At 42.0% G+C, this 27,532-nt stretch overlaps 1 protein-coding gene and 1 long non-coding RNA gene across 11 annotated transcripts in view; one reads left to right on the forward strand and one right to left on the reverse strand.

The window, feature by feature from the left end:
• Window positions 1–27,532, forward strand: part of TTC39A (tetratricopeptide repeat domain 39A) — a 98,483-nt gene that overhangs the window by 28,947 nt on the left and 42,004 nt on the right. For all 10 annotated transcript variants that reach the window (XM_077333782.1, XM_077333789.1, XM_077333787.1 and 7 more), the window contains 6 exons: window positions 609–676; window positions 1,478–1,542; window positions 3,485–3,584; window positions 16,716–16,877; window positions 17,918–18,009; window positions 18,525–18,645. In XM_077333782.1, coding sequence (XP_077189897.1) covers window positions 609–676; window positions 1,478–1,542; window positions 3,485–3,584; window positions 16,716–16,877; window positions 17,918–18,009; window positions 18,525–18,645 — 608 coding nt within the window. The remainder of the gene's footprint in view (window positions 1–608; window positions 677–1,477; window positions 1,543–3,484; window positions 3,585–16,715; window positions 16,878–17,917; window positions 18,010–18,524; window positions 18,646–27,532) is intronic.
• On the reverse strand, window positions 640–8,783 carry LOC143835703 (uncharacterized). The gene is made up of 4 exons (XR_013230315.1): window positions 8,661–8,783; window positions 8,169–8,213; window positions 1,701–1,826; window positions 640–755 (listed from the first exon to the last, which is right to left on the reverse strand). It is a non-coding gene; the product is annotated as an uncharacterized LOC143835703 (long non-coding RNA).

The raw sequence follows: 27,532 nt of genomic DNA on the forward strand, positions 1-27,532 counted from the left end.
CCTATGGATTTCAGAAATTCAGTAGTGGGTTTATTGATAATAGATAAATATTTGAATATTCTCCTAGAAACACACTATCTGTTGAAGCTGCAGAAGAAAATAGGTTATTCTCTACTGTGGTTCTGCTTTTTGAGACTTCCAATATGTCCCAGTTTTCAGAGGTGTGTTTTTTGTGGCCCACAGCATGCTGAAGCTTCAGGCTGATCTGTCATTATTGAGCAGAAAACAGATAAGAAGGAACGGAGAGCTAGTGACTGAAAGGACTGGGTGGCACTGGATGAAGAACAGATTCCCTTCCAAATTTAGAGCATTTGAGTGATTAGAAAGGAGCTAGATAAGCTAGAAATGCTGAAATGTTATGATGGTACACCATTTTGAAACCTGGTCCCTGGTTCTACAGTATCAAGTAATTTGATTGCAGCTTAAATAGTAAGATGGTAGCTAGCTGCCCATCTGAGAGAATATTGAATAAATGCAATTTATGTTTTTTCATGAATGTTTCTTTACAGGGAGCTGAGGTAGGAGGGAAATTGTATTGGGGACATGATACCATTGTTTGGTAGTGGATTCTTTCCTCTCCATTTCGTACTTTCCCTCCTGTCTTCTAGAGGAAATTCATGCAGAAATTTGCTACGCTGAATGTTTGCTTCAAAGAGCTGCTCTTACTTTCCTTCAGGTAAGATTACCTCATCTTGGAACACTTTATTAGTTCCAGTAAGGTTCCTGTGAGAAGTTCTTCTCTGGGGAACATTTTCCTGTAAATGCAATATCAAAAAACAGATATTACCATATTGGGAAAGCATTATATTATCCAGTGGTTTACTTCTAAGTCACATTCATTTGCCCACTGTGACTTAAGTTTTGTCTTTTAAAAATAACTATATACATACTTTAATATTAATGGCATTCAAGATAGGAGGCCTTATGTCTGCCTAGAAAATATGAAGATTATGACAAGCTACTCAAAGTTACAGATGTTGGTTTCCTTTTCCAAGGTGCTCATTTCTTTATTATTTCATATGTTTCAGACAGGAAGCCTGGCACTGAAAATAAGTTAGAGCCAAATTTCAGAAAGCTTGAATCACCTTGTTCTCAGGCACCAAATATAATTTCTTTGGGCTTGGTAAGAGCTTATAACATGCTCCAGTCCCCTGTGGAAGACAAAACCATGAAAGTATAGCAGCAGGATGGCTGAAAACTCACCTCAGTCAGAATTAAATTGCAAGAACATCAAAGCAATCATAGGTTTTTATACCAAATACTTTTTTTTATATTAAAGGAGATGCTTCTTGGTTAAGTTACAATAGCAAGGGGCTTTTTCCTCTAGAAACAACAAAAGGAAGATCTACAAAAGTTACTTAATAATTTACCATGTAGAATGTTATCAGCTGTTTTGTTTTCATTCATTATCTCTGAAACGAAGAGGATTTTCATTTATTTGCATACCAAAATGGATAATGTATTGTAATTCCTTTAGGATGAAAACATGGTTAGTTTCATCAAGGGCAGCATCAAAGTAAGGAACAGTTATCAAATATACAGGTATGTGGATTTTCCTATACATATCTTTCAAGAGTGGAAAGTTTTATTTCTTACATGTCTTAAAAGTTCTTATTATAGCTTATTAAGGATAGCATGCTGTTATAGTTCCTAATGTCTATCTGGAGCACCTATGCATGTGGGTATGCATCTGTACATACCTCAGGCCTCTTGGATTCCAGAAATGCCCTCCTGGAAACCAGCAGGTGATAGAGGAGACTTATCAGAAGCAAGAGGAAGACCCAGCTGATGTTGCAGTGGTGTGTCTACATCGCTTCCAGTGTGACCTGGATATAACATCATCATGCAACAATATTTGGATGACATTCTAACATAGCCTTTATCAACCTTTTTATTATTGAGAACCCCCTGAAACATTCCTCAAGCTTCAAAAAACCCTGGAAGTGATGTCAACAGACTACACCTCCTTGCGTTGCCCCCTGAAGTCACAAATCACCAGAAAATACATTCCACAGGCACTCCCACTGGATGTGACCTCCTGCTCATTTGCCTCACGATGCCAGAAATAACCCAGCAGCCTACTCTGCTGGACCAGGAACAGGGCTGGGACAGGCATCTGCCACTCAGTCACTCCCTGCCCTGCCCCACCCAGTTAAGTAAAAATGAGTGTACTTAACTTTCTAGACTCCAGTCACTACCATGTGCAACAAGGCTCAGCCAGCAAAGATATTTATGACCAGTGCCTTTCCCCTTTCCATCCCCTCCAGGATGGAAAAAATTACCAAAACCCTACTGGAGCCCTTGCGAAAACCCAGGATTTCACAAAACCCATGTTGAGAATGCCTGCTCTAATATTTGGGCAAAATTTGGTAAATTTGGCTTCTACCATAGAGCAGCGGGCCCCAAACCTTTTGCGGTTGAGGACCGCATCCACGGGTGGAGGAGAGCCGGCGGCCCAGGCACTGTGCACGCACGGCAGCTGCGTGCAAACGTGCATGCGCAGTTGCCATGCATGCACATTTGCACCAGCAGGGGGCGCAAACATACATGCGCAGCTGCTCTGCGCATGTGCGTTTGCGTCCACCGGCATACCAGCGGACGCGCCTACCCCTTCCCCCCCTCACAGCGAGAAGGTTGCCGGGCTGCGAACAAAGCAGCTACGAGCAAAGCGGCCTGGCGACCTTCTCGCTGCATGGGGGGGAGAGGTAGGCGCAGCCACCAGTGGTCTGGTACCGAGGCCTTCGCAGCCCGGCACTGGGCCGCAGACCAGGGGTTGATGACCCCCAAATACTAGAGTGTCACCCCAATGTCACTGATATGATGATTTCGCTTCTAAGTCATGTCAGAAATGCTGTAGATATATTACTGCAATATTAATTTTTTTTTTCATTTTCTGAGTAAGTTCCCCTTGCTGGCCAGCTGATCAGTAGTATAATGGTGGGGTCTTGTGGCGGGGGATCCCCATATCCACCGGGGGATCTGGCACCCCTACTGTCACCACTTGGAGATTTTGATTTATAAACTAGATTGCAGTGCACCAGTCAGTATTTCATCCTTTAAAGTTATGTATGCATTTGTGTATGAGAGAACAGAAGAAAGAGAGACTTCCTGTCAAAGAATGCTTTGACCATAAACTGTTAACTTAGGATGCTAAAATGTTTTGGCCTGAAAGAATGTGGGTGCAGAAAGGAAAGAATAGGTGCAAAAGAATGACTTCTTGGGCTCTGCATTCATAGGTGATAGGACATGGATGGCTCATGTCTGTATAATGGAGTTTTTGTCTCAACTTAAAACATAAAACAGGTTAGCCCCATCCCTTTCTAGAAAAGGAACATTCCATAATACTGTCCATGTTTTACACTGGTCCACAGTAATTTTGGCTGAAGTGAGTTACATAGTGTATAAGCAGCAGCCATTATTGCTCTGTAATTAGAAAGGCATTAGATTTAGATTACTGCTAATTTGTAATATGGTTTTTTTATAGGGAACTGGACAGTTTAATACATTCTCCCAACTATGTTAAAGGAGAAAATCATCTCCATTTTGAAAGTGGCATAAAACTAGGAATTGGAGCATTTAATCTGGTATGTAACGCAGCTTGTTTCAACAATCCTGAAAACTTTTATTTTGACTTTTAATTATGACCTATTTAAAGGTGGGGTTAAAAACAGCTGCCTTATGCGAGTTGCAGAAAATGTTTCTGCATGATAGTAGTTCCATTCAGTGGGCATAACATGTAGATTACCCATAATAGTACCTGTGAGACTCTATGGGGTTTGGGGAAATTGATGTGGAAACTTTCCACATTACAAGGGAAATTTATATGGCCAGCAGCTCTCATGCTTTGTGGCTGCTGTGTAAAGGCTCTGTCACATGAGAGCATTTCCTGTGGATTCAATGTAGATGAAAAGTAATCTACTTATTGAAGTTCTTAGAAGTGCAAAGCACCAAAGGGCTATCCTCATTTCAAAGAACTAAGAGTGAAACTAGTGTACAAACAAAGAAAATAGAAAAGGTCTCCCAGATACTGTCCACATACTTTACAGTGTGGGCCCACTTTGGCATGCAAGTGGAATCGTATCTGCACAAAGAATGAAGAATCTTACAAAATTATAAGAGCAGGTGCTCATCAGATCATACCTTAATTTTGCTCTGTTTCTCTTTTGTGAAACTTGTTCACAAATGAATTGTGGAATTTCTGGAAAGCTGGGTTGGTTACCATGTTCAAACAGCTAGTACATTAGGATATTAATTAATGGGGTAAAGACAGCAATTTCCAGGACAGGAATGTGTGAAATCTTGACAGCAAGGCATGTTTAGAGTTGCAGTAATCAGATTAGAGCTGCTTAAATTATTCCACTATATGAATATTGCAAATAATCAAAAGTTTCAAAGTAAATTTTAAAACATGTGTTTATTTTAATGCTACAGTTGTCAATTTTTGGAAGTCTTCTTCCCATATGAAAATTCTAACATAAGAATTTGTATCTGTGTCGCTTGTGAGCCACTGCAATAATTCTGTGTTTTTCTGAGTATGAATGCAAGCAGGCAAAGATAGAAGTTCATCTCATGGATAATATTTTCCTTTAAGAATATAAGAAGAGACTTGCTGGATCAGACATATGATGCCTCCTGGCTCTGGGATTCAAAGGCTTAATACCTCTAAATATGGAGGTTCTCTTTAGTCACCATGTATAGTAGCCATTGATAGATTTATACTCCATGAATATCTAATCACCTTTTAAAACTATCCTGTAGCCATCACTACATCCTTTGGCAGAAAATTCCACATTTTAATTACGCTCTAGTTAAGTAGTAATTCCATTTGTCTATCCTGAACCTACTGCCCATCATCTTCATTGAATGTCTTCAAGTTCTAATATTTTGGGGGAGAGAAATTTTTTTGTCATCTCTCTCCATCCACTATCATGTGCCCTCTTAATTGTCTCTTTTCCACAATGAAAAGTTCAAGACTCTTCATCCCTTCCTCATAGAGAAGGTGCTCCAGCCCCTTAATGATCTTGGTTGCCCTACTCTGTACTTTTTGTAGGTCTGCAATAACCTGTTGGGTATATAGTGACAGTAACTGTACACACTATTCCAAATAGTAATTGTTTAATGGGATGTTTTATGGGTTTTATTGTATTTACTGACGTTGGAAATTGCCGCGATACCATTGAAGAATGGCAGTATAGAAACCAATCAATCAATAAATAATAAATGAGATCTATACAGGGGCACTATAGTATGGTCATTTTATTCTCAGCCCTTTTCCTAATAATCCCTAACATAGGGCCATTCCGCACCGGGATCCATGTAGCAAATTGTTTGCTGAAAAATCGCCATTTTAAATAGTGGAATTCATCGTTATGCATACCTGCCTTTGTAGTGGAATCCAGTTGCGTTTCTATCGTTTCCCACAGGGTTCTGGTCTCGGCAAAAATCGCTAGAAAGGAAGCGCTATTGCTGAGCTGTGTCCCTCCCCTGGCCATCAAGCAGCCAATGGGCGGCCGTTAGCATGCTCCCAAACAGCCCCTTTCCCTTTAAGGAAGGATTAAAAAAAAAAAAAAACACACCCGTTGCAACAAATATGCGTTGATTCGTTGCAACGGAGAGACCCATCCAGCTAGCAGGTGATGTTTGAGCTGCCGTTTCATCATTGCCACGCTCCCCCCGAGTGAAAAAAAAAATCCCCCCCCCCCTCACGGGCGCGATTTTCGGCTGAAAACAGTGTGAAAAATAAAGTGAAAATAAACCAGCAAACGGGCCTCTGTGAAGCTTGTGCTTGGTGACTTTAAACAGAGGGACTGCAGCCGGGGAAGCCTCACTGGGTAAACTAAGGCTTGCTGGCGCGTTGATCTCCGTTCGCTCGGAGAGAAAAAATGGCAATCGCTTCGTCGGAAGATCAGAGGAGAGAGCCAGGGCGAGGGACTTTGCAGAAACCGCAACAATGGTAACGCACAGAACTTTTCCGCTAGTGTTGCAGATTGGTTGCAGGAGTGTAGCGCTTTCCGGAGGGTGAATCCACTTTTTGGGATTTCCCTGAAAGCGCTACAACGAAGCGCTTTTTGCGGATCAGTTTCAGGAGTGTTGCAGATTGTCAACGACCTGCATATTGGTGACAACCCAGGTCAAATCTCTGAATGAGCTCACCCTTAAAGAGTATAGGAGACAAGATAAAATCTTGTGGGACCTCATAGGAGAAAGGCCTATGGTCTGAACGGCAGTTGCCCAGCACCACCTACTGGAACTTAATCTCCAGGTAGGATCAGAACCACTGCAGAACAATGTCTCTGAATCCCAGTCCAGAGGAATACTATGACTGATGCTATCTAATGTAAGTGAGAGATTTAGGAGAATCAACAGTCATATTCCTTCATCTCATGATGCAAGTCACCCACCAGGGCAACCAAGACTGTTTCAGTCCAATAACTAGGCATAAACCCAGTCAATCACTTTGTTCAATAATGGAACATTTGAGACATGTTATTTATTCAGTCTATTTAGGATCTCTATGTTAATATGAAATGTGAAATTATTGGACATATTCCAATTGGCATAGAGTTTATGCACTTAGGTACCATGAAACCTGATCAGATACAATGTAAAAATGAATTAAAATAAATTAATTTATTGTACAGTGTGCTTTAAATGCAGATTAAAAACATAAGCCTTGAATTTAGGCTCTAGACCAGGGATTCCCCTGGGGGTCCTTAGGAGCTCTGGCAGGAGTCTGCGCCCTTTCCCCGCTTGTCTTAATAGACTCAGCCACAAGCTAGAGTAGCGATCCCCAACCTGTGGGCTGCGGACCACATGTGGTCCTTCGACTAATTGGAGGTGGACCCCGAAGGACGCCTTCTCTCCCCCCCCCCCGGCCCTTTACTTCATCCCCCCCAGCACTTTGCAACACATTTCATTGTTGTGGCGTGTCTGTATCTTATTTTGAATGGATGTTTAAACATTACCATAGCGATCAGAGAGCATTAGGGCAGTGGTTGAGAGTAGAGGAGTAAACTACCCCCCCCCCACCGGGCCTCAGTAAAAGGCGTTGAGTGGTCCCCGGCGTTGAGTGGTCCCCGGTGATAAAAAGGTTGGGGACCACTGAGCTAGAGAACTGCATGCTTCCATTACTCTCTCTCCTCACCACCTTGTGGTTTGGTGCCTGGGAGGGGGGCAGAGCCTGCATACCTTCTCTCCCCTTAAACTGCCTCCTGACTCTCCTCCCGCAATCCTACTCAAGCCTGTCAACACAGGCGGTGTCCCTCCTGGTGACATGGCACTTCTGGGGGCAGGAGAGAGGGAGGTATGGCCAGCTGATATGAGTTCCTCAAAGCCTGAAAAATTATTTCAGGGGCTCCTCCATGGTCAAAAGGTTGAAAAAAGCCGTTCTGGATTTAAACCACTAGGTGACGTAGTTCTCAGTGTATATTATATAATACAAATGATTATCCACAAGTTGTCAACATACAAATAAGGCCACACTCATAGTAAACAAGACATGTAGATGGATGTATGCCCTAAAAAGCTATTTTGGCTACTCCTCTCAGATCCCTCACCCCACCCTGATGCTGACTTGGAAACTCTCACATATGTGATAACCAGATAGAAAATGTGTTGGGACAGCATGGCAAAAACATGGCCTGTAGGTAGGATCTTTCTATATATCAGCTACATAGTGTGGCTAATAGTGCTGACTGTAGCCCTCAGAGAGAACTATATTTATGTAACTTATCTGGTTTACTCTTTTGTTAAAAGAAAAAAAATATTTGAAATTTGCAAGAAAGAAAGTTCAGTGTTTAGCTTTACATTCACAGACTCTATCCATGTTACCAGTGAGAATTGTATGATTACTGGAGTTTGTTGGGTTTTCTGGAAACAAAGTGAGTATTTTTGTTACTTTAATCTATACAGCTTTGAAGCCAAGTACTTATCTGCAAATCATGTTTTTAATATGTGCACATAACCTTGCATTTTACATGTTACAGAACTTTAACTGGCTGTGGCTCCCTAACACATTCAAACACAGGACGTAATAAACATATCAAACCTCAGATAAAACCCCATGAGCCAGCTGGGATCCCTGTAGATCCAGCTAGAAGGGTAATTCATCTTTTATTTCATAATTCAGTCTCACCTGGGGTTTGGAGTAAAAACAAATAGCCACTTACTCTGAAAGGTCAGGAGAATCTCAGTACCCTGAAGTGTTTCCTCTACTTCAAAAAGAAGAAAGGTTAGCAGTTGATGTTGCCCAAGGATGAACACATCTACCCACATAGTCCTCACATACTCCCCATCTTCTCAAGCTGTGATTTTCAACCAGGGTTACTAATAACCCCAGGGTTACTTCAGAGCCCCAGAGGGGCTACTCCAGTTGAGGGCCTTGTTGAATTTGCATGCACTGGAAAGTGAATGTGAGGGAAAAGCTGAATTTGCTGCACTCTGCCCATTGGCTCTTCTCATTTCCCTACTCTCAGAATTTCTTCTCAGAGCCTCGCCAACAGAAAATGCTGCAAACAAAGGGATTCATCTATTCAAGCAGGAGAGGAAGGACTATTTCCAAAGCCACAGAGTCTACCATCTGAATAAGCCATTTTCTCCATGGAAACTGATCTCTGTAGTCTGGAGATGAGCTGTTATTCCAGGGGTTCCCCAGATCTCACCTGGAGGCTGACATCCATAGCTGACAGCTCCTACAACTGGATCCAGTGCAAGGACTGCATAGCCTGCACAAGGATTCCTTTCTTCTCAGGTTTCTCCTTGTCCTGGCAGTCATTTCTGACCCTAGAAAAGAATATATTCTCAGGTCTTGCTAGGACTGCCAACCTCCTGGTGGTAAGCAAACAACCAGAGAAGCAAACAAACAAGCTACACAAGTTAAGTCAATAAGCAAAATCTTCTTTAATTCTAAATGTAGAGTATGCCAGAATGCAGACTGGTTATTAAGCATTTTCAAAAGTATTTTCTAAAGTGGCAAAACTATAAGAAGAAAATAATATATATCAGTTTCAAAAATTAGCCATTTAGCAATGTTGACTTTTTGGTTTGGTTTATGAGCAATTGTCTCCAGACCAAATCCATATAATTATGATCATTGGTGATAAAGTGTTCCCCCAGAGGTGCCTCTTTCACCGGTTTTCATACTCTGGATTGTTGTTCCATAATTTTTATCTTAAATGGGTGAGTGGTATGTTTTAATAGTCAAATCTTTATGACTCTTGATACGAGCTTATTTTATTTGTAACATTCTTCAGTCTTGTTCTTGCTCTTATTAATTGGTTCCCTTTATGTACAGTATTTGCTGGCGTATAAGACTACTTTTCCCCCCTTAAAAACATGCCTCCAAGTGGGGGGGGTCGTCCTATACGCCGGGTGCACTTCAGTTGGGATAGACATAGCTGCCCATAGTGGCCCATAGTACTGTAGAGTGGAAATGTTGGGGGGTCGTCTTATACACCCAGTCGTCTTATATGCCGGCAAATACGGTATTATAGATTGTTCTTTTTATGTCTTCCTCCTTCTTCCCTCCTTCCTTCCTGTCATTTTTCTTTCTCCCTCCCTCCCCTTCTCTTTCTCTTAATTTATCTTTTCCTCCATGCCTCTTTCTTTTTCTTTCTTTTTCTCCCTTGCTTAGAATCTTCTACTCTTTAACCATTCCACTATATGGCTCTCAAGTTCAAGCAAGGAACAGGGACAGGATGACCAGGACCCAGGAAAGACACAGTGCAGGCATGGGTCTTAGTGCCCATTGTATTCCTTGGTGCAACACGCTTTCCCACTAGTGTACACGTAAGCACATTCTGGGGAACTTACAGAAATCATCCTTAACTAATCTAGGGGGCAAATTATGATTGAGAATCCATGTAGGTACAGTGTCAGAGTGGGACTGAGGAGACCCAGATTGAGTCACTAATTTGCCATGACTTTAACTGAGTGACCTTGGCCTAGCTGCTATCGCTCAGCCTAGCCTGCCTCATAGAATTGCTGTGATAGGGCTGCTAACCTTTGACAGGCAGCCCGTGGTAGGCTTACTGGGGAGGTGGAGGAGCTCCATGGAAGCAAAAGGTTGAAATGGCATCATGTAACACTGCAATGTCATGATGACCTCACTTCTGACTTGTTGGCTAGAAATTGTGACATGCATGGCACCAGCTGTCTCCCATTTTCTTGATGTCACAAAATTTTCTGATGGTGGGTGACGGTTTGCAGCAACAGGCAATTGTTTACTGCCAGCAGTTGTGTGAATCCTATGCGAGGATGATGGGAAAGGAGAACAATTATGTGGTGTCCTTGAGGCAGTGCAAAATAAAAATCTAATAAGTAAATCTACTGATCTTGAGAATTTTTTTATAGAATGAATCATTAAGGAGGAAAGGTTCTAGAATTTTCCTCACCTTTAATAAGAAATCTTTGACATCTATCTTTCAATTGTGTGGTCTTACTAAACATACTGTATTTAAAATTAAATTGATTAGTCTCAATATCCCTGAGTTCAGGAAGTCTTTTTTCTTTATATAAACAGCCTCAATTTTACTTTTTCGTAATTGTTAAGGCAGTTTTTGGCACTGATGAACAGTAATAATATATATTGGAGCCAATGTAGAAAACCCCTTTACATATGTACGTAGGCTCATACATAAATAGCAGAACTTTTTGCTGCCATTCCAGAACTTCTGCTTTCCATATCTTTTTATAAACACTTTTCAAATCCAAGACTTCTAAACGCATTTGCACTACATGGTTTGGGAAGAATATATTCTAGGAATGGAAACAAAATGTTTGCATACAAGAAAATCCTTGCACATATCAAAATCACTAAGCTATTTTAACTTAAATAATTAATTTCCAATGGAAGGCTCTATTTAAACTTCAAAGCCCTCTTTATTTATTTCATTTTATTGTGTTTTCTGCCATCCATTGACTATCACATTTTATGTGATATTCAAGAGAAAATTTGACAAGCCTCCAAATGTATAGGTGACCCAATTTACCCTCCCCCATGAACTTCAAATCAATTTTTATTTGCAGTCATAGACCAAAATTAATATATTTTTACAATGAGGCCAGCGTACAAAAGGATAACATCAATAGTTATAGATAAATTATCATCAGAATCAAAATAAAAATTTTAATATATAATGTATAGCAATAAAACTAAAATCAGTAATTTAGAACAGGAGTCACCAACCCCCGGTCTGCGGCCCGGCGCCAGGCCGTGAAGGCCACGGTACTGGGCTGCCGGTAGCCGCGCCTGCCTCCCCCCGCCCGCAGCGAGAAGAAAGGGAAGAGGCAGGCGCAGCCGCCGGCATGCCGGCGACGCAAACGTGCATGTGCGCAATTGCCGTGTGTGCATGTTAGCACCACCTGGTGGTGAAAACGTGCATGCGCAGCAATTGCACATGCGCGTTTGCACAGCACCTGGGTCGTTGGCTCTCCCCTAACCCCGGAGGCAGTCCCTGACCTGATAAAGGTTGGGGATCGCTAATTTAGAAGATCGCAGATCCATATAATTTGATATTTGGACCCTTACAAACTGTATATACTTAGGCACAAAACTTTGTAACACATCTTGAAATTGAGGAGTTTTCATCTACCAAATTTTTTTCAAGATATATTCTGTCAGAAAGTCCTGAATGTCTGTTTCATAGTGGCAAGATACTCTTATGCCATAGCTTGTTATAGAGAAAGTAATAGGAAAAAACATTCTCCCTGGTCTCAAGTTCTCCAAAGGGACATGGGCAAATTCTCACAGCGAATGGAATCCAATTATATTTACCATCCATAATGGCTGAGAGGCAAGGTTGCAAGTCTAGCCAGAGTAAAGGCTCTTCTGAATTTGTTTGTATCTAGAAAAGTAAGATAGGAAGATGGAACCAAGGGCTATTTATGCTCCAGAGGAGACAAAAAAAAGTTACTTGACAAGGACCTCTTGATGTCCTCCAGCCTCTGTTTAACCACCTTACCACTCTGTGCCACAAGAGGCTCATGCTGATGGGATTAGCATTTGTCTTTGTCTAAACTCCAGGTGGAGATGCAGTCAGGCTCTCATCTGGGATTTGCATAATGGCTCCCATTGATAGGTGGATATGGGAGTAGGGAAGAACAATAAGGATCATTGGTATCAGGGTGTGACAGGAGGCCAAGATAGAAGAAGATTGGATTAGTTTAGACTCCCCTAGAGGCAATCTAGTGGCTTATCTGGGAAGGTGTGATTTTGATAATGTGCACATTTAGCTCAGTCAGTTGGGCAAGGAGGAAGGGTCTAGTCCAGCTCAAACCAGATGGAAATCTGGCCTGGCTCCTCCAGGCAAGGGAAGAGATCCAGTGAAGCCCAAACAAGATGGAGACCTGGCCTGACTTCCTAGGTTTCTTGAGGCGCCCTACTGACTCCATAGTCAGTCTCTGCCATGCTGGTTTCTGTGTGTGCCAACCTGCTCAAAATCCATTCATGGGCTTCTGTGCATGAAGGTGACTCTGTGTGAGGCACCCTTCCATTATGGGCCACCTTTAGGGTAACACCATCAGTAGGGTTGGCAACCTCCAGGGGATCCCCTAAAGATTTACTGGAAATCTTGTTATTCCTGAGACAGGGATTTTCACAGTGGATAGAAAGTCAGAAGTTTGGGGAAAAGCCCCTCATCCTCACTGTCATCCCATCCATGGATGGTGCTATTGTCTTAAAGGAGAAAAGCATGGGAATAAATGCTGACATGTTGGAATAGTAGTTGGCCCAGGAATGAGCTACTGATTGTGGGAAGGATTGCAGGAAAGGGTTTGAGTATGCAAAGGCAAAGAATGGAGATGGGCAACAAAATAATAGGGGGGGGGGGAGGAGAAATAATGGAGCCCTGTTCCCAAACACCTCCTCCTTTCCTTTAAAAATGGACTGAACATTTAATAGGCATAAATTGTAAAATGAGTACTCAGCTTGCTGGGGGGTAAATGGTAATGACTGGGGAAGGTACTGGCAAACCATCCCATGTTGAGTCTGCCATGAAAACGCTGGAGGGCTTCACCCCAAGGGTCAGACATGACCCGGTGCTTGCACAGGGGATACCTTTACCTTTACCTTTATATAACAGTAGTTGAAGTTATGTGCAAGTTGAAGCAATACTGTAATATTTCATGTGCTTTATGTGATAGAGATGGCATAACTGTGTCAGCTCCTAGAGAAACACATGTAGCAACTATTATGTTGTCTCTTGATAGCTGCTATGTAATTAGCTCCTAGTCACTCCTTCAGTCACATGGTGTTTTGCAAAGAAAATTAAAAGCTGATAACTTCATTGGGAGCTATGGCAACTTATGTTGGTGGTGTTATCTCTTGTCCTAACTGAGTGAACCAATTTGACTCCATGATACAAATGGATGACAAGATATGTGTATATTTGGAATTATTAATCTTTTAACTCCATTGTAGTGAAACAAACAGAGCAAGACAGACACATAATTCATTTAGAACCCTTTATCTAACTATGATGCAGGAACATGGTCTGCAGCAGCTTCAAGAGGGAACATCTGCCTACAGCTTTAGATCTGTGCTGTGTGCTATGCTACTGCTGTGCTATCATACCTTCATGACCTTTGTGCTAGGTAGGACTCCTTCTCTAAATGTGCTTTTATATAAATTTAGAATTATGTGGAGATGTGAATGAGTGATGTCCATAGGCAAACTTGTTGACAGATTACCTGGTTTGACTTCTGTGTGTATAGTTAATTAAGCAGTATAGCTGAAGCATCCTGCAAATATTCTGCCATTCCTTAAAGTGAGGGTGTGCACCTTACAGGCTAGTTCAAGAGAAGTTATTGAGAGTCTAAGTCCTTGTTGTCAGAATGCAGATATTTTTTTACAGGTCATGCTGCTGTGGTGTGAACTGCAATGAAAGGCTTCTGGTTAAATGTAATTATCTCCCTCTTTCCCTTGATTTCTATTTAGATTGTTATGTAGCTTTGGGATGTTGTACCAGTTGAATAGTATTTTGAAATTGGTGATTACAAGTGATGTCGCAGGTTTGTTGTTGTTGTCAAGGTGCTGTCAATTTACAGGTATCCCATGAGGTTTTCACAGCAACTGAGGTAGACTGCCATTGTCTTCCTCTTCATAGTAGCCCTAGACCTGCATGATAGCCTCCCATCCAAGTACTAAGCAGTGCTGGCCCTGCTTAGCTTCCAACATCTGGTTGAGACTGTGTTAACCTTGACTATCCAGGAAAGGGCAATGTCATAATGGAGGTTTGTAATTTCTGTCATATAATCTCTCCACCCATGTCCACAGTTTTGTTACAGCAATGGCACTTTATAAAAACTTCTATCTTTGATAAGCATTCCTACACTACACAGCATGAATATCCCATGTGTAGCCTTGTAAAAATGACTGATATAGGCCAAATTATCATCTTTCCCCAGTAGCAATTCCCCATTATGAAACAACCTTTTCTTAATTTTGTCCATTATTGGATATGTATTTAAACCCACAACTCAGATTCAAACCCTTTAGTTTGGCTCCCACTTTAGCATCAAGAGTTTCACACACTCATTCTATGCCTATTTGGTGTGACATAGATGCAGATCAGTGCTTAAACAAGAGGAGTGCTGAGAGTGGGCAACAACAATTGAAGATTTGCCACTTGAACAGCTTTTTCAACCACTGGGATCAATTCATCTGACATCCTGCAACAACTCTGCCACTTAAGAGGGCTGTTAATTACTACCAGTTCAATGGGGTTTTATTCTGCCCCCACAGATCCAATAATATAAAAAATTCTGCAGCGGGATAAAGCTGCTTTGTTTGAGAGATCTATTAGCATTTGCTGAATTGTTCCTGTGTTGTCTTTTAAAATCTTGGTATAACGTGATATAGCAATATTATATTAAGATTTCCATCTTGCCTTTTCTTCAATGATATTTAAAATAGTATAGCATTTAAAACTATTGTCCACTCTTTATTTACTCTTTATTCCCTCTTTATGTTAATTTATGTTAATTTGTAAATGACAGGCAAAATACATTTGGGGCCATTCCGCACCCAGAAAATGAAGTGAAAAGATTACCTCTTGCAGACGCTTCTTTTTTTTTATGTTTTCTAATACGTCGTCAGCATCTAGTGTTCCAGCAGTAAACTGGCAGCTACATCCTCCATTTTAAAGCCCTGGCTGGGGAATCCACAAAACTAGATTCCCACAACCTTGTAGTGTGAGTGAGAGGAGAGCAACCAGCAACAGCTAGAGAAATAGCTGTGCATAACCAAAGTGTCAGAAGTAGCATGATCTCTGTCTCTAGCGCCCGCCCTTGTGCCTGCCTCCCTTTCCTTTCTCCCTGGAACGGGGCTTTTTTTGTAGCAAACTGCCTTGAGCAATGAGTATGTGTTGCTTAAGCCAGACAACATAAAAAAAAATTCCACCCACCAGTTGCCACACAAAGCATGTCTCTCAAAACGCCCCACCCCCCCCCCCAAAAAAAATCCGGGAAAAAATTACTTTTCTGGATCTTCAAGCCTAATAATTCCAGAACAGGGTGGCATTAAAATATGTACAATGCATCTATAATTAAATGCATAGGCATAGCAACGGAGAATTTCTACTTTAAAAAAATTGCTTTCTCTTTAAAGCCAAGAGGAAGCTGATTGGCTGGCTGCCTGCCATGATTGACAGGCAGGGAAATACGTGCTGGTATGCCTCACTAACACTCGAGGCACCGGTCAAACAGGTAGCTGGCCAGGCATTTTTCCATCTCTGCCAGGCTTGGCTACTAGCGCCCTATCTGTCCTCTGAACACTTGGCCACAGTGATCCATGCGATGGTCACCTCCAGATTAGATTTCTGTAACTCGCTCTACACTGGCCTGCCTTTGGTCCTGATCTGGAAACTGCAACTGGTCCAAAATGCGGCTGCTAGGGTCCTCACGGCTACACTTTGGAGGGCACATATCCAGCCAGTGCTGAGGCAGCTGCATTGGCTACTGGTTATCTTCCGGATCAGGTCCAAGGTTTTGGTTTTGACCTTCAAGGCCATCCATGGTCTGGGCCCAGTGTATATGAGGGACCGCCTATCGCCCTATGCCCCCCACAGGGCCTTACGCTCTGCGGGGGCTAACCTATTGGTCATTCCCGGTCCCAAGGAAGCTCGCCTGGCCTCGACCAGGGCCAGGGCCTTTTCAGTCCTGGCCCCAACCTGGTGGAATGAGCTCCGGGAAGAGCTGCGGGCCCTGCGGGAATTGTCATCATTCCGCAGGGCCTGCAAGATGGAGCTCTTCCACCAGACTTTCGGTTGAGGCCGGGCAGCAAGAAGATTTAGCCCCCCTCACAAATGTGACGGTTGCATCTGTCATCTGCCCCCTCCCTTTTCCTTCTTAGTGGGTGTGGCATTGGATTAGTTATATTGAATTTTGCCGCCATTCTTGTATTAACTTTTGTATTAATTGTATTATGTTTTATTGTGCTTTTATTGTTTTAGGGGATTGGTTTTTATGTGATCCGCCTCAGGCCTCCGGGGGGAGGCAGGATATAAATTTATAATAATAATAATAATAATAATAATAATAATAATAATAATAATAATAATAATATATCTTGCCATGCCAGCTGTCATATTGCTGAAAGTATATGGTTCCCAACCCATCCTATTTCTCTCTCATGCCTGTGAAGAAACTGTACAGCAATGTGGATTCTGAATTTTGGTTCTTTTTTGTGTTAGCATTTCTGTTGATTCTTGCTTGTCTAGGCCATCAGTAGGTTTGAGGAGTGTTGTGAAGCCCAGCAACACTGGAAACAGTTCCATCATATGTGCTATTGGGAACTGATGTGGTGCTTCACATACAAATGTCAGTGGAAGATGGCATACTTCTATGCAGACCTGCTCAGCAAAGAAAACACCTGGTCAAAAGTGAGTCAGGGAAGGACATTCTGGTTGGGAAAAGCAATTTTTAAATGTGCTTTTAAAGTAAATTTTGAGTAGATTTGTTCTGAATATGATAAAGTCCATCAAAAGAGTACTGGGAACATAAAAATACAATAGCATACTTAATCTCTGTCCCTACTTGGATGATCAATGTTAAGGTTTCCCCAAGCTGTCATAGGTAGCCCCAAAACGTTTATGGTGAAATAGAGATGTCAGCCAATCAAAGTTAAATGAATAGGGATTCCAGTTCTCAAAGGATCCATAGGTCTTGGAATGACAGGTGAAGTCATAGGCTGTCCCATTCTCTCCTTTAAAAAAAGTGGGGGGAAGAATCTCCTGTTGGAGTGTCCCTGATTGTGTTCCCCTTTTATTTTGGGTTTATTTAAATTGAAAGATATTTTGATGCTATTTTAGCTGCACAACCAATTTTAAAAGCATCCTAAATCATTTTTAACGTAAACCATAAAATTAATAAAACATTAAAGACTAGCCAAATAAAAACAAACCAGTATAACCTACAGAGTTTATAAAGGAAGAGCTCTGTCCAGCATACAACGTGATAATCAGGATGGGTGCAAATCAGGCCAAGACAGAACCATCCTTCAGAAGATCAGGGGTGATGCCAGACAAGTTTCATGAGGAAATATTTTCCACTGTCATTGCACTTTCACCAACAATACCCTGCTTTATTTAGCACCTGCTGGACCTCTGAAGGCAGGGGACATGGACCAGACCCTATTCAAATAACAGGTTACTTAGGCTGGAGAATACAATTTTTGAGATATCTGAATCCCAAACCATTAGGAAAGTTGCAAAACTATTGTATAATAATACATATTGTTTCAGATATATGACTTTTTGTTCCTTAAAAGTTTCCCTTGGCTGACTTTTAGCTGAAGATGACACATCACGAGTGTAAAGTAGTGAAGTCCTACTGCAGAGTGACTGCAGTCTAAGCCCAGTAAAATTTATGGAGTAATTCTGCATAGGACTGTACTGTTAATTGAGTATTGCTTTGTTTTTAGGCTACATATGTCTATATGAAAGCTGCCTATCTCAGCATGCTTGAAATAAAGGAGTATAAACCTTATGGAGATGATGAAGTTACATTATTTAGGTAAGATTTTTAAGTCTTCATGGGCTTATGTCTTAAGCTGGAAGACGGTGATAGTAGATAAATCAATGGGCTTGCCATTCTGTATACCCAGGATGCTTGATACAAACAACATATATGATTTGTGTGTATCTAAATTTAGGAGGTTGAGTTCGGAGCAGCCCTTGCTGCTTTGTTTCATTCCCTGATACTGCTTAGGATTTTTTTAAATGGCCTTAAGTAAATCACTACTGGAATTGTGTTTGTCTATGGTATGAATACCTAAATGCAGTTATCTCATTTTATCTTCATAATACTTCTGTGAAGTAAGTAACCTGCTAATTTCACCTCTTCAGAAACGTCTGTCCTCTGGAGTGGACTTTGAGCATATTTAATAGGAAAAGCTTCTTGTGTGCAAACAGAAATATAAATAACTTTCCTGTTCTGTTTTGGGTTATTTTCTTTCCACTTGTTTAGAGGAAATAATTTTATTTTAGGGGAAATTGTTTTAACTTGTCTTTTGTTCTATACCATCCTAGAACTGTGCCTAGTTTAAAACTGAAAATAGCAGGGAAGTCCCTACCAACAGAGAAGTTTGTAATTCGGAAATCTCGGCGATACCTATCCCCAGATCCTGTTCCTCTTCCAGTACCTGTTTTGGTAAGCTTAAATACCACCCCCCAATTCTTTTGCTTTGATAATCTAGTGTATATCAGAGAATCATTCTGATTTTTAAAGGAAATGTTTATGAAAATAAATTATCCCATCATTGCAGATATTGTGTGTACAACCTTTTCACATATCCACTGATCACCTGAATATGTACACCACAAAAACAAGGCTGATTAATCATATAGTAAGAGTGCACACATGTATGAGACCAATCATATAGTGTGGTATACATGGAAGAAATGGAAGAGTGGAAGTTTTGATCTTGTGCCTTCACCCTACTATCCTGTCTCACACAGTGGCCAACCAATTTCTCTGGAGAACCAACAATAGCATAGAGGCTGAGGCCCCTGGTATTCAAAGATTTACTGCCTCTAGTAGTCAATGATAGACCTATGCTGCATGAATCTGTCTAATCCCCTTTTAAATCTGTCTGTGCCTATGACTATCAATACATCCTCTGGCAGCAAATATCTACATTTCAATCAGTAGTTACATAAAGTATTTTCTTTTGCTGTCCTGAATCTACTGCCCATCAGTTTCATTGGATGGCCGTGAGTAATAGAATTTTGAGGAATAGATGAATAGTTCTAGTGATTCACTATCTCTACCCCGTGCATGATTTTATACATTTCTATCATGTTCCCTCTTAGTTGCATCTTTTTTAAACTGGAAAATCCCAAAGTGTTCAGTCTTTCCTTATAGGAAAGGTGCTCCAACCTTCTAATAATCTTAGTTGCCCTCTTCCATACCTTTTCCATCTCTTCATTTTTCTTTTTTTAAATACAGTGACAAAAACTTCACACAGTATTCCAAATGAGGTCACACTTGGTTTTATAATATGTTTTATTTTCAGTTCTTTTCCTAATAAGCCCCACCTTTTTGATTTTTCTCCTCACTCCTAGCACATGGGGTTGACAGTTTCATTGAGCTATCTGCTATACGCCTAAGGTCTCTTTTCCTTTCAGTCCAGCAAGTTCAGACCCTATTAGCATTGACTTGGAACTGGAATTTCCAATGTGCGTCACTTTACACTTATCCACATTGAATTTAATTTGCCACATTGTTGCCTATTCACCCAATTTGTAGAGATCCTCTTGGAGCTTCTTCACATTTGGCCTTGGGTTTCACCATCTTGAATCTTCTTTTTGTACCTGCAAACCTGGCCACTATAATACTCATCACCAGTTCAAGATCAACACCACACCCAGTACCAATCCTTGTACTCCCCTCCCCCCCGGCTTGCTTACCTCCATTGTTGGAGCTTTCTATGTATTTCTGCTCTTTCTGTTTGTTTCTGTTGTTTAACCAAGTTTTATCAATAAGAGGAGCTATCTTATTGTCTCATGACTGCTAAGTTTATTCTGGAGTCTTTGCTGACATATCATGTCAAAACACTTTTGAAATCCCATGTTTTTAATGTCAACTGCATCAGTGCTGTCTAATTCTTGTTCAAAGAAGGTTGGTGATGCAAGTTCTCTTTGCAGATGGCATATTAATTATCCTTCAGCAGGCTTTGTCCCTAATAATTCTATCTTTGATTACAGTTTGTATTAACTTGCCTGGACAGATATTAGGATAGCTGGCCTGCAATTTCCTGATTCCCATGTGGAGCTTTTTAAAAATATTGGTGTGATATTTGCTATTATCCAGTCTTCTAGTACAATAGATGTGAGGCAAAGCACCTGCAAGGGTTAATGTGCATATTAGAGGACCTAGTCCAACTCAAAATTGTTCATGATTTGGGCTTTATTGCAGATACCATTCTTATATCTTTTATAAGACCAAATCCAATAATGTGGTAATTAGTTAATTGTGAGAAACTGCTCAGTTGTATAAATAGATGGGATGGAGGAATTAGGAGCAGATTTAACATCTTCTGGAAAGTTCCATCAAGAGACATTTCTCATTGGATCCAAGAGACTACCTCGTGCCAGAGGGCAAAAGGCTATAATAGTATGGGGCAGGGGGAACCATGCTAACTTTTTGCTCATGCCATGCTGATATGCTTTGGTATGTTATGCGCTTTGTAGCGCATATAATGCTTTATATTATTGCTAGGCACGTGGGGGGAAAACTGGTATTTTTTGTGTTTGGATATATTGGACCCAAAAAATATTAGCATTTCCTGATATCCCCAAATCCCAATTCCCAATACAAGTGTGGTACTGAGACTCAGAAAATATTCAGGAAAGCCTTTTTTGTTGTTGTTTTTTTGGCTCCCGGGCATTTAAAAGAAATGCCCACCAAGCAGTTGATCCTGTGGAGAGAAGTTGGTAAATTTAAATGGCTGGCAGCCATTTCAAGGTTCCCTTTCTTTCCCCACAAGTGAAAAGAATTGCCTACCTGTAGTAAGGCTTCAGTGACTGCAAGCCATTCCATCAGTCCATTTCATTTTCTTCCCTTTGGAAGGCGGGAGAGTGAAAAGGAGGATTTAAATGACTGCTGGCTATTTAAACTTAACAGCTGATCAGTGGAGTGATCAAGAAGAACAGATTTTTTGTACCCTGCGAAGGGGTCTCAAAGTGGCTTGCAATCACCTACCCTTCTTCTCCCCATAACAGACACCTTGTAAAGTAGGTGAGGCTGAGAGAATTTGGAGAGAATTGTGACTGACCCAAGGTCATTCAGCTGGCTGCATGTGGAGTGGGGGATTAAACCGGGTTATCCAGATTAGAGGCCACTGCTCTTAACCATTACATCACCCTGGCTCACAAGCTATTACATTCAAATGGATAAATATCCAACAGAGAGACATGAGCACAAAGACAATCAACATAAATTATGCTAACCAAATAGACATTAATTCTGTTCCAGTCAAGCCAGGTCCAGCAAGAACAATCTCAGGATTCTTTAATCTTTTTCAAGGAAATCTTCTCAGTGGAAAAGACTCATTAAAGCTATTATAAAATACTAGTAAAAGAGCCCATTGCATTCCAAATACAATGGGCCCTAGCAGGGGGGTGGAGAGCGAGGGACTGGCGAGGGCAGGGTGAGGAAAGGTAGCTTACCGGTGAGAGGGCTGTAGCGACGTCGGGCAGCTCCTTCGCGGCGGGCAGCTCCTAGGGTGGCTTCTTCTCGGCGGGCAGCTCCTTCGGCGGGCGGCTCCCTGGCGCGGTCTTCTTGCCGGCGGCCATCTTCGTGTGCCGGCGATGCGTTTTTAGAGGCCGGGGGCTCCCTGGGCGGCGGCGGGCGCGGCCCGCGGGCGCGGCCCGCGGGCGCGGCCCGATCCGCGGGCGCGGCCCGATCCGCGGGCGCGGCCCGTGGGCGCGGCCGGCGGGCGCGGCCCGATCCGCGGGCGCGGCCCGATCCGCGGGCGCGGCCCGCGGGCGCGGCCCGATCTGCGGGCGCGGCTCGCGGGCTTAGAGGTTAGAGGTTTAGAGCTTAGAGGTTCTTAGAGGTTCTTAGAGGCCGGCTGGCTTGGAGCAACTGCGAGCTGCGCTACGCGCGGCTCGCAGTTGCTCCGGCAAGGAATCGGAGGGACCAATCGGCAGGCGCTTCGCGCCTGCCGATTGGTCCCTCCGATAGTCTGTCATGAGGAAGGGGCCAATCGGCACCCTTCCTCATCCCGGACACAGCCCGCCTTCCAAGGGCTTACTGTTTTATTTAGTCCGTGGCGCCCGCGGCGCCACGGGCGGTGTAAAGATAATTCTTTTGTAATTACTACATATGCATATACACATACACAGTATTTTCAACTCACTATACTAACATAATAAAATTCAAGCATAGCCATTCATAATCTACTTACAGACATTCTACAAAAAATAAGTGAACCACCAAAAATGAGTATGTAAATTACAAAGCATACATACTTCATATGAATTACATTGGTTATGATAAACTACCCTTTGGGGACCAAGTTTTCACTGGTGGAATTAGCTTTCCATAATGCTCATCGGTCCTCCAAAGAGGGACTCACAAGCTGAATTGAAAATTTAGACCAAAAGGAGACATTGTACACAATTTAAAATGAAAAAAGGCTGTTTTCTCAACAGAACCTTGGTAATATCAATCTTGGTATAATGGTCAGATTAAGTCCCAAGAATTTAAGGCTGTCTGGTGCATGATTATGAGAAGTTAAGTGTTTACTGACGTGCGCTTCAGATATATGCAAGCAGTATTCTAACATTCTTGTTGTCAGTGTTCATGTTGAAATTCCAATATACAATTTTTGACATTCACAAGCTACACAGTGTTCAATGTTTTTTGAGTTGCAATTAATAAATGAATTTATATCAACTTCCTAATTGACACGTTGAAAGTTATAGTGGTCTATTTCCAACATAAAACTGCATGCCAAGCATTTCCCACATTTATGATTACATTTAAGTAAATCCCCCTCCCCCCCTCCTTTGGAGGGGATTTCCTAGCCGCCTCGTCACAAGTCTTCCTCTATACCTTCTCTAGCCGTTTCACTTCCTTCTTCCTCTACCAAAGCTCCTGGGGATACCAACGAGCCTGTTTGAGGCGGAGACGGTGCCTAGGAGCAATATTGTCAATAGCAGCCAATAGGCGGGACTGCCAGTCCTCCACCAAGGCCGCCAACGAGATGCCAGAGGGCATCGTGTCCTTCAGGAATCTCTTGGAATCCATAAGACTCTGTGGGTAGACTAAAATGTGCCCATCACCCGAGCCTTCAGGGTATGGTGGTCTGACCATGGAACGGTGTTATTTGCCACCAGATCTACTGCTACACCTTTGCCAAAGATCAGATCGAGGGTATGGCCAGACTGATGGATGGGACCAGCAATAAATTGCAAGAACCCTAGTGTCTCAATGGCAGACATTAGATCCAGGCCAAGTCCTGAAGATGGCTCATATGCATGGACATTGAAATCTCCCAAAATCAAAGGTTTTGGGTACTGCAACGTCCAGACAGCTGCCACCTCCAACAGGCCTGGCTGAGAATCCGAGGGGGCAGTGGGTGAACAGTACACCACCCATATAGCCACATTCTCGACCGATTCCCACCGTAGATCAACACATTCTATCCCCTGAATCGATGCCGTAGGGAGAGCCCTGAAGTTCTTTGTTGTGCTTCTTAAGTGTAAATGGCCAGCAACCATTTCAGCTTTTATTAGGGCCAACTATACCAGTAGCTGAAGCAGATTTGAAACTGTTAATTTTATTTATAAGTACCAAAAAATACTGGTAAAGTATTTTATCTGTCTTTTTGTTGTTAAACCGAACGTTAAGACTTTTACATGGCCTTTGTTGATAAACCGAACTCACATGCCTGGCTACTGGTTTTTTTTTTATGCTGCAAGAAAATTTGCTGATACCAGTTATTCAATATATTAGGTTGTATTAGATTAAGTTAACGTCTTTATTTTCTCTGCTGCTAAACTATAGAGATTGTACTCCATAGTGAAATCTTTTAAAATCCTTTAATACATTTTTAAAGGTCTGCTTTATTTGTGTGCACTTAACCACGAGGGAGACAGAGGGATGAATTATTATTATTATTATTATTATTATTATATTTATACCCCGCCTCCCCCCGAAGGCTCGAGGCGGCTTACATAAACCCGTCCCCTAAAACCATAAAATGACTATAAAAACCAATGATTTACAATAATTGTAACAGCGATGGCGTAGCCTACTCATTTGCTCTCCGCATCCTCATCTACGGTGGGGGGTGACGCTCTCTACCGCCAGTTTGTGAGGGGGGGGGGCTGATCTTCTTTCCGCCCGGCCTCAGTTATAAGCCTAGCGGAAGAGCTCCGTCTTACAGGCCCTGCGGAATGCTGGTAATTCCCGCAGGGCCCTCAGCTCTTCCGAATATTGCTGAAGGGACAAAGAGCAATAACTATGGGGGACCCAGGCTTAGGTTCTTGACCATGGCTAACTCTAGTAATAAGTTATATCTTTACCATCTCACTTCTGAGTTTCTAAAGAACTTTTGGATATATGTCCATGTATAATATCTACAAATGAGGCCAATTGGTGAACCTGTCATTAACTGTTTACATCTGTAGCAATTGTTGTCAACATTATATATGGAAAATATAGGGTCCATGAGCCAGTCTCTAAGGTATGCTAAACTTTTACCATAACCATCTGAAAATTACTTGAAATCCTTTTTTCATGAACAGTTTTAGTGTTTAATTTGTGATGACTGATATATTTACTTTTTTTTTTTAATTGTAAAACAAAAACAAACAAAAGCTGCTTGTATCTATGAGCCACTGAGAACAAATAAGCACCAAGACTTGGGGCCTTTCTGCACAAGGACCAATGTTGCCAATTGGTTCCACAAAGCAGAAACACTATTTTAAATAGTGGAATCTCGGCGTTCCGTATACCTGCACTTGTAGTGGAATCCAGTAGCGTTTCATTCGTTCCTCACAGGTTTCTGGTCTCGCAGGAATTGCTAGAAAGGAAGCAATTTTTTCTGTGCTTGTTCCCGCCCCTGGCCGTCAATCAAACGAACAGCCAATGGGCGGTTGTTATCATGCTCTGGAAAAGCCCCTTTCCCCTTAAGCACAGTTAAAAAACACACACACGTTGCAATGAATATGCGTTGATTTGTTGCAACGGAAAGACCCATCTAGCTGGCGTGTGAGCTGACCATTTATCGTTACCACGCTCCCCCGAGTGAAAAAAAAATCCCCCCCCCCGCACGGGTGCAATTTTCGGCTGAAAAATAAAAGGAACTTGCAAACAGGGGGCTGTGTTGTGCTTGGGGACTTAGGGGAGCTTTAAAGCACTTCTGTGGAAGGACTGTAGCCGGAGAAGCCTCGTTGGGTGAATCAAGCCTCGCTGGTTCGTTGCTTTCCCGCTCGTTCCGAGGGGGGAAAAAAGGCGATCGCTTCGCCGGAAGTTCGGAGGAGAGATCCAGGGGTTGGGACTTTGTTGCAGCCGCCACATTAAGAACGCACAGGTCTTTTTTGCTAGTGTTGGAGGTTGCTGGCAGGAGTGTAGCAGTTTTCTGAGGGTGAATCCACTTTTCTGGATTCACCGGAAATCGCTACAACAAAGCAATTTTAGCGCTAGTGTAGCAGGACTGTTGCAGATTGTGTGCGGCCTCATGCGGAATGGCAAATTAGTAGCGTTTACCATTTGCAAGCCTTCTGCTACTTTGTGCAGAATGGCCCTTGTTTCTTCCGTGTGTCAGGAGACTCTGGTGTTGAAATGAATGCCTCTAGCAATCTGCCTTGTGCATAAATACCTTCTATGTGCTGTAATTCATCACGACAGCAGATGGTGCACACTAACAGTGAAGTGCTAGACTGAGGACCTGGAAATTTGTACTAAGCTATTTATAGCAGTTTGTTAATAGTTAGCTATGATAGGCCCATTTGTTTGGATGGAACTGTCCTTGTTGCCAAGAATATTTGATTTGAAGTATGAAGAAAAATGCAGTTGCTACTGAGAGTTTTATTTTTTCTTCCAACAATTCTTTCAAAGGTATTCATTACAACAGCCTCTCTATTGTTACACAATGTTCAGAGAGCATAATAGTTAAAACTGGTGCAGTTTACATTGAATGAATTTCTAATCTGTGAATTAGAATTAATCCAATCTGCAATTGGACTTAGTCGTACAGAATGATTAAGCCAAAAAGTAGCTACAAGATGCTGAAAATAGAGTGAAAGTGGGTTGTTGTATTTATCTTTATCAAACACATTGTATATATTATCTTTAGTGGTTAAGACTGACAACTGTCAGAATTATAGACTTGTAGAAAAGAAAACTTCTATTTTGGAAAGTTTCTTTATTCCCAAGCAAAAGCATCCAACATCGGGAAATAGGCAGAACTGGGGTAACAAGCAGGGAATCACATATATAAAACATAAGAACATTCTCTCCCCTCCCCTCCCTCCCATGGGAAGGTGATGACTCGGGTTTCAGGATGAGACAAAACATTCTGCTAATCAGGGTGTCAGGCACAGGACAAGCTAACTAAGGCGAAGCAAATTCAGCTTCCCCACTGCATGATGTGGGAAGCAGAGGCAATAACGAGGTACATGACCTTGAGGAGTGAGAGGACCCAGCATAGCATAGACCAGACAAAATGGACTGCTTCATACATCAATCACTGAAACCAATTAAACTCATGGCAGAATACCTAGGATTCTGACAACAGCCTTGAATGTTGCACTTTTCCATTTGCAGCCAGCTAGGTCACCTTGCGCCAGTCACAGTTCTCTCGGAGCTCTCTCAGCTTCCCATACCTCATAGGGTGTCTTGTGCAGAGAGAAAGGGTAGCCGATTGAGACTCCTTTGGGTAGTAAAAGTGGGGTACGAAAAAACAGCTCTTCTTTGTCTTCTTCTTTTAACTAGGTCAATAGTATACTCATATTGCAACTGTGGGAGTATGTTTGTACAGACAGAGGCTAGGACATCTTGGCTTGTCTAAGAACCCTTTATGTGATTTCTGATTGATTTGAGATTTGAATTGTGACACAATTATTATATCATTGTCTTAGCTACAATTTTATCCTAGCTTTAGTTGATTATAGTGCTCATTTGACTGTTACAAGCACTTTCTAACAATTTCTTTTTTTATGCTAAGATTGACAGTAGGAAATCCATCTAGACTGTTTCATGATATCAGGAATAAATTTATTATGGTTACAAGAATGTATGTTATCTAAGCATTGGCTTCAAAGTACTCATGAAGATAGGATTAGAAATTTTAATAGGTATTGAAAAGTTTAGTAGTTCAGATTCTCTAGTACCATCCTGTACCATTAATAGCTCGAATAGCTATGCCTTCTTATTATCCTTCATTTCCTGTACACCAACATCTTTAACCGCTCCTAGTGGAGCGGATAATATATTTCGTTAAGGGCACCAAAGGTGGGCCCTGTCCATGATGAGGAAGGGTGCCCATAGGCCCCTTCCTCTGGAATGACAATCGGGGGACCCA

This window comes from Paroedura picta, chromosome 4 (assembly GCF_049243985.1).
Source record: "Paroedura picta isolate Pp20150507F chromosome 4, Ppicta_v3.0, whole genome shotgun sequence".
In the NCBI taxonomy this organism is placed as follows: Eukaryota; Metazoa; Chordata; class Lepidosauria; order Squamata; family Gekkonidae; genus Paroedura; species Paroedura picta.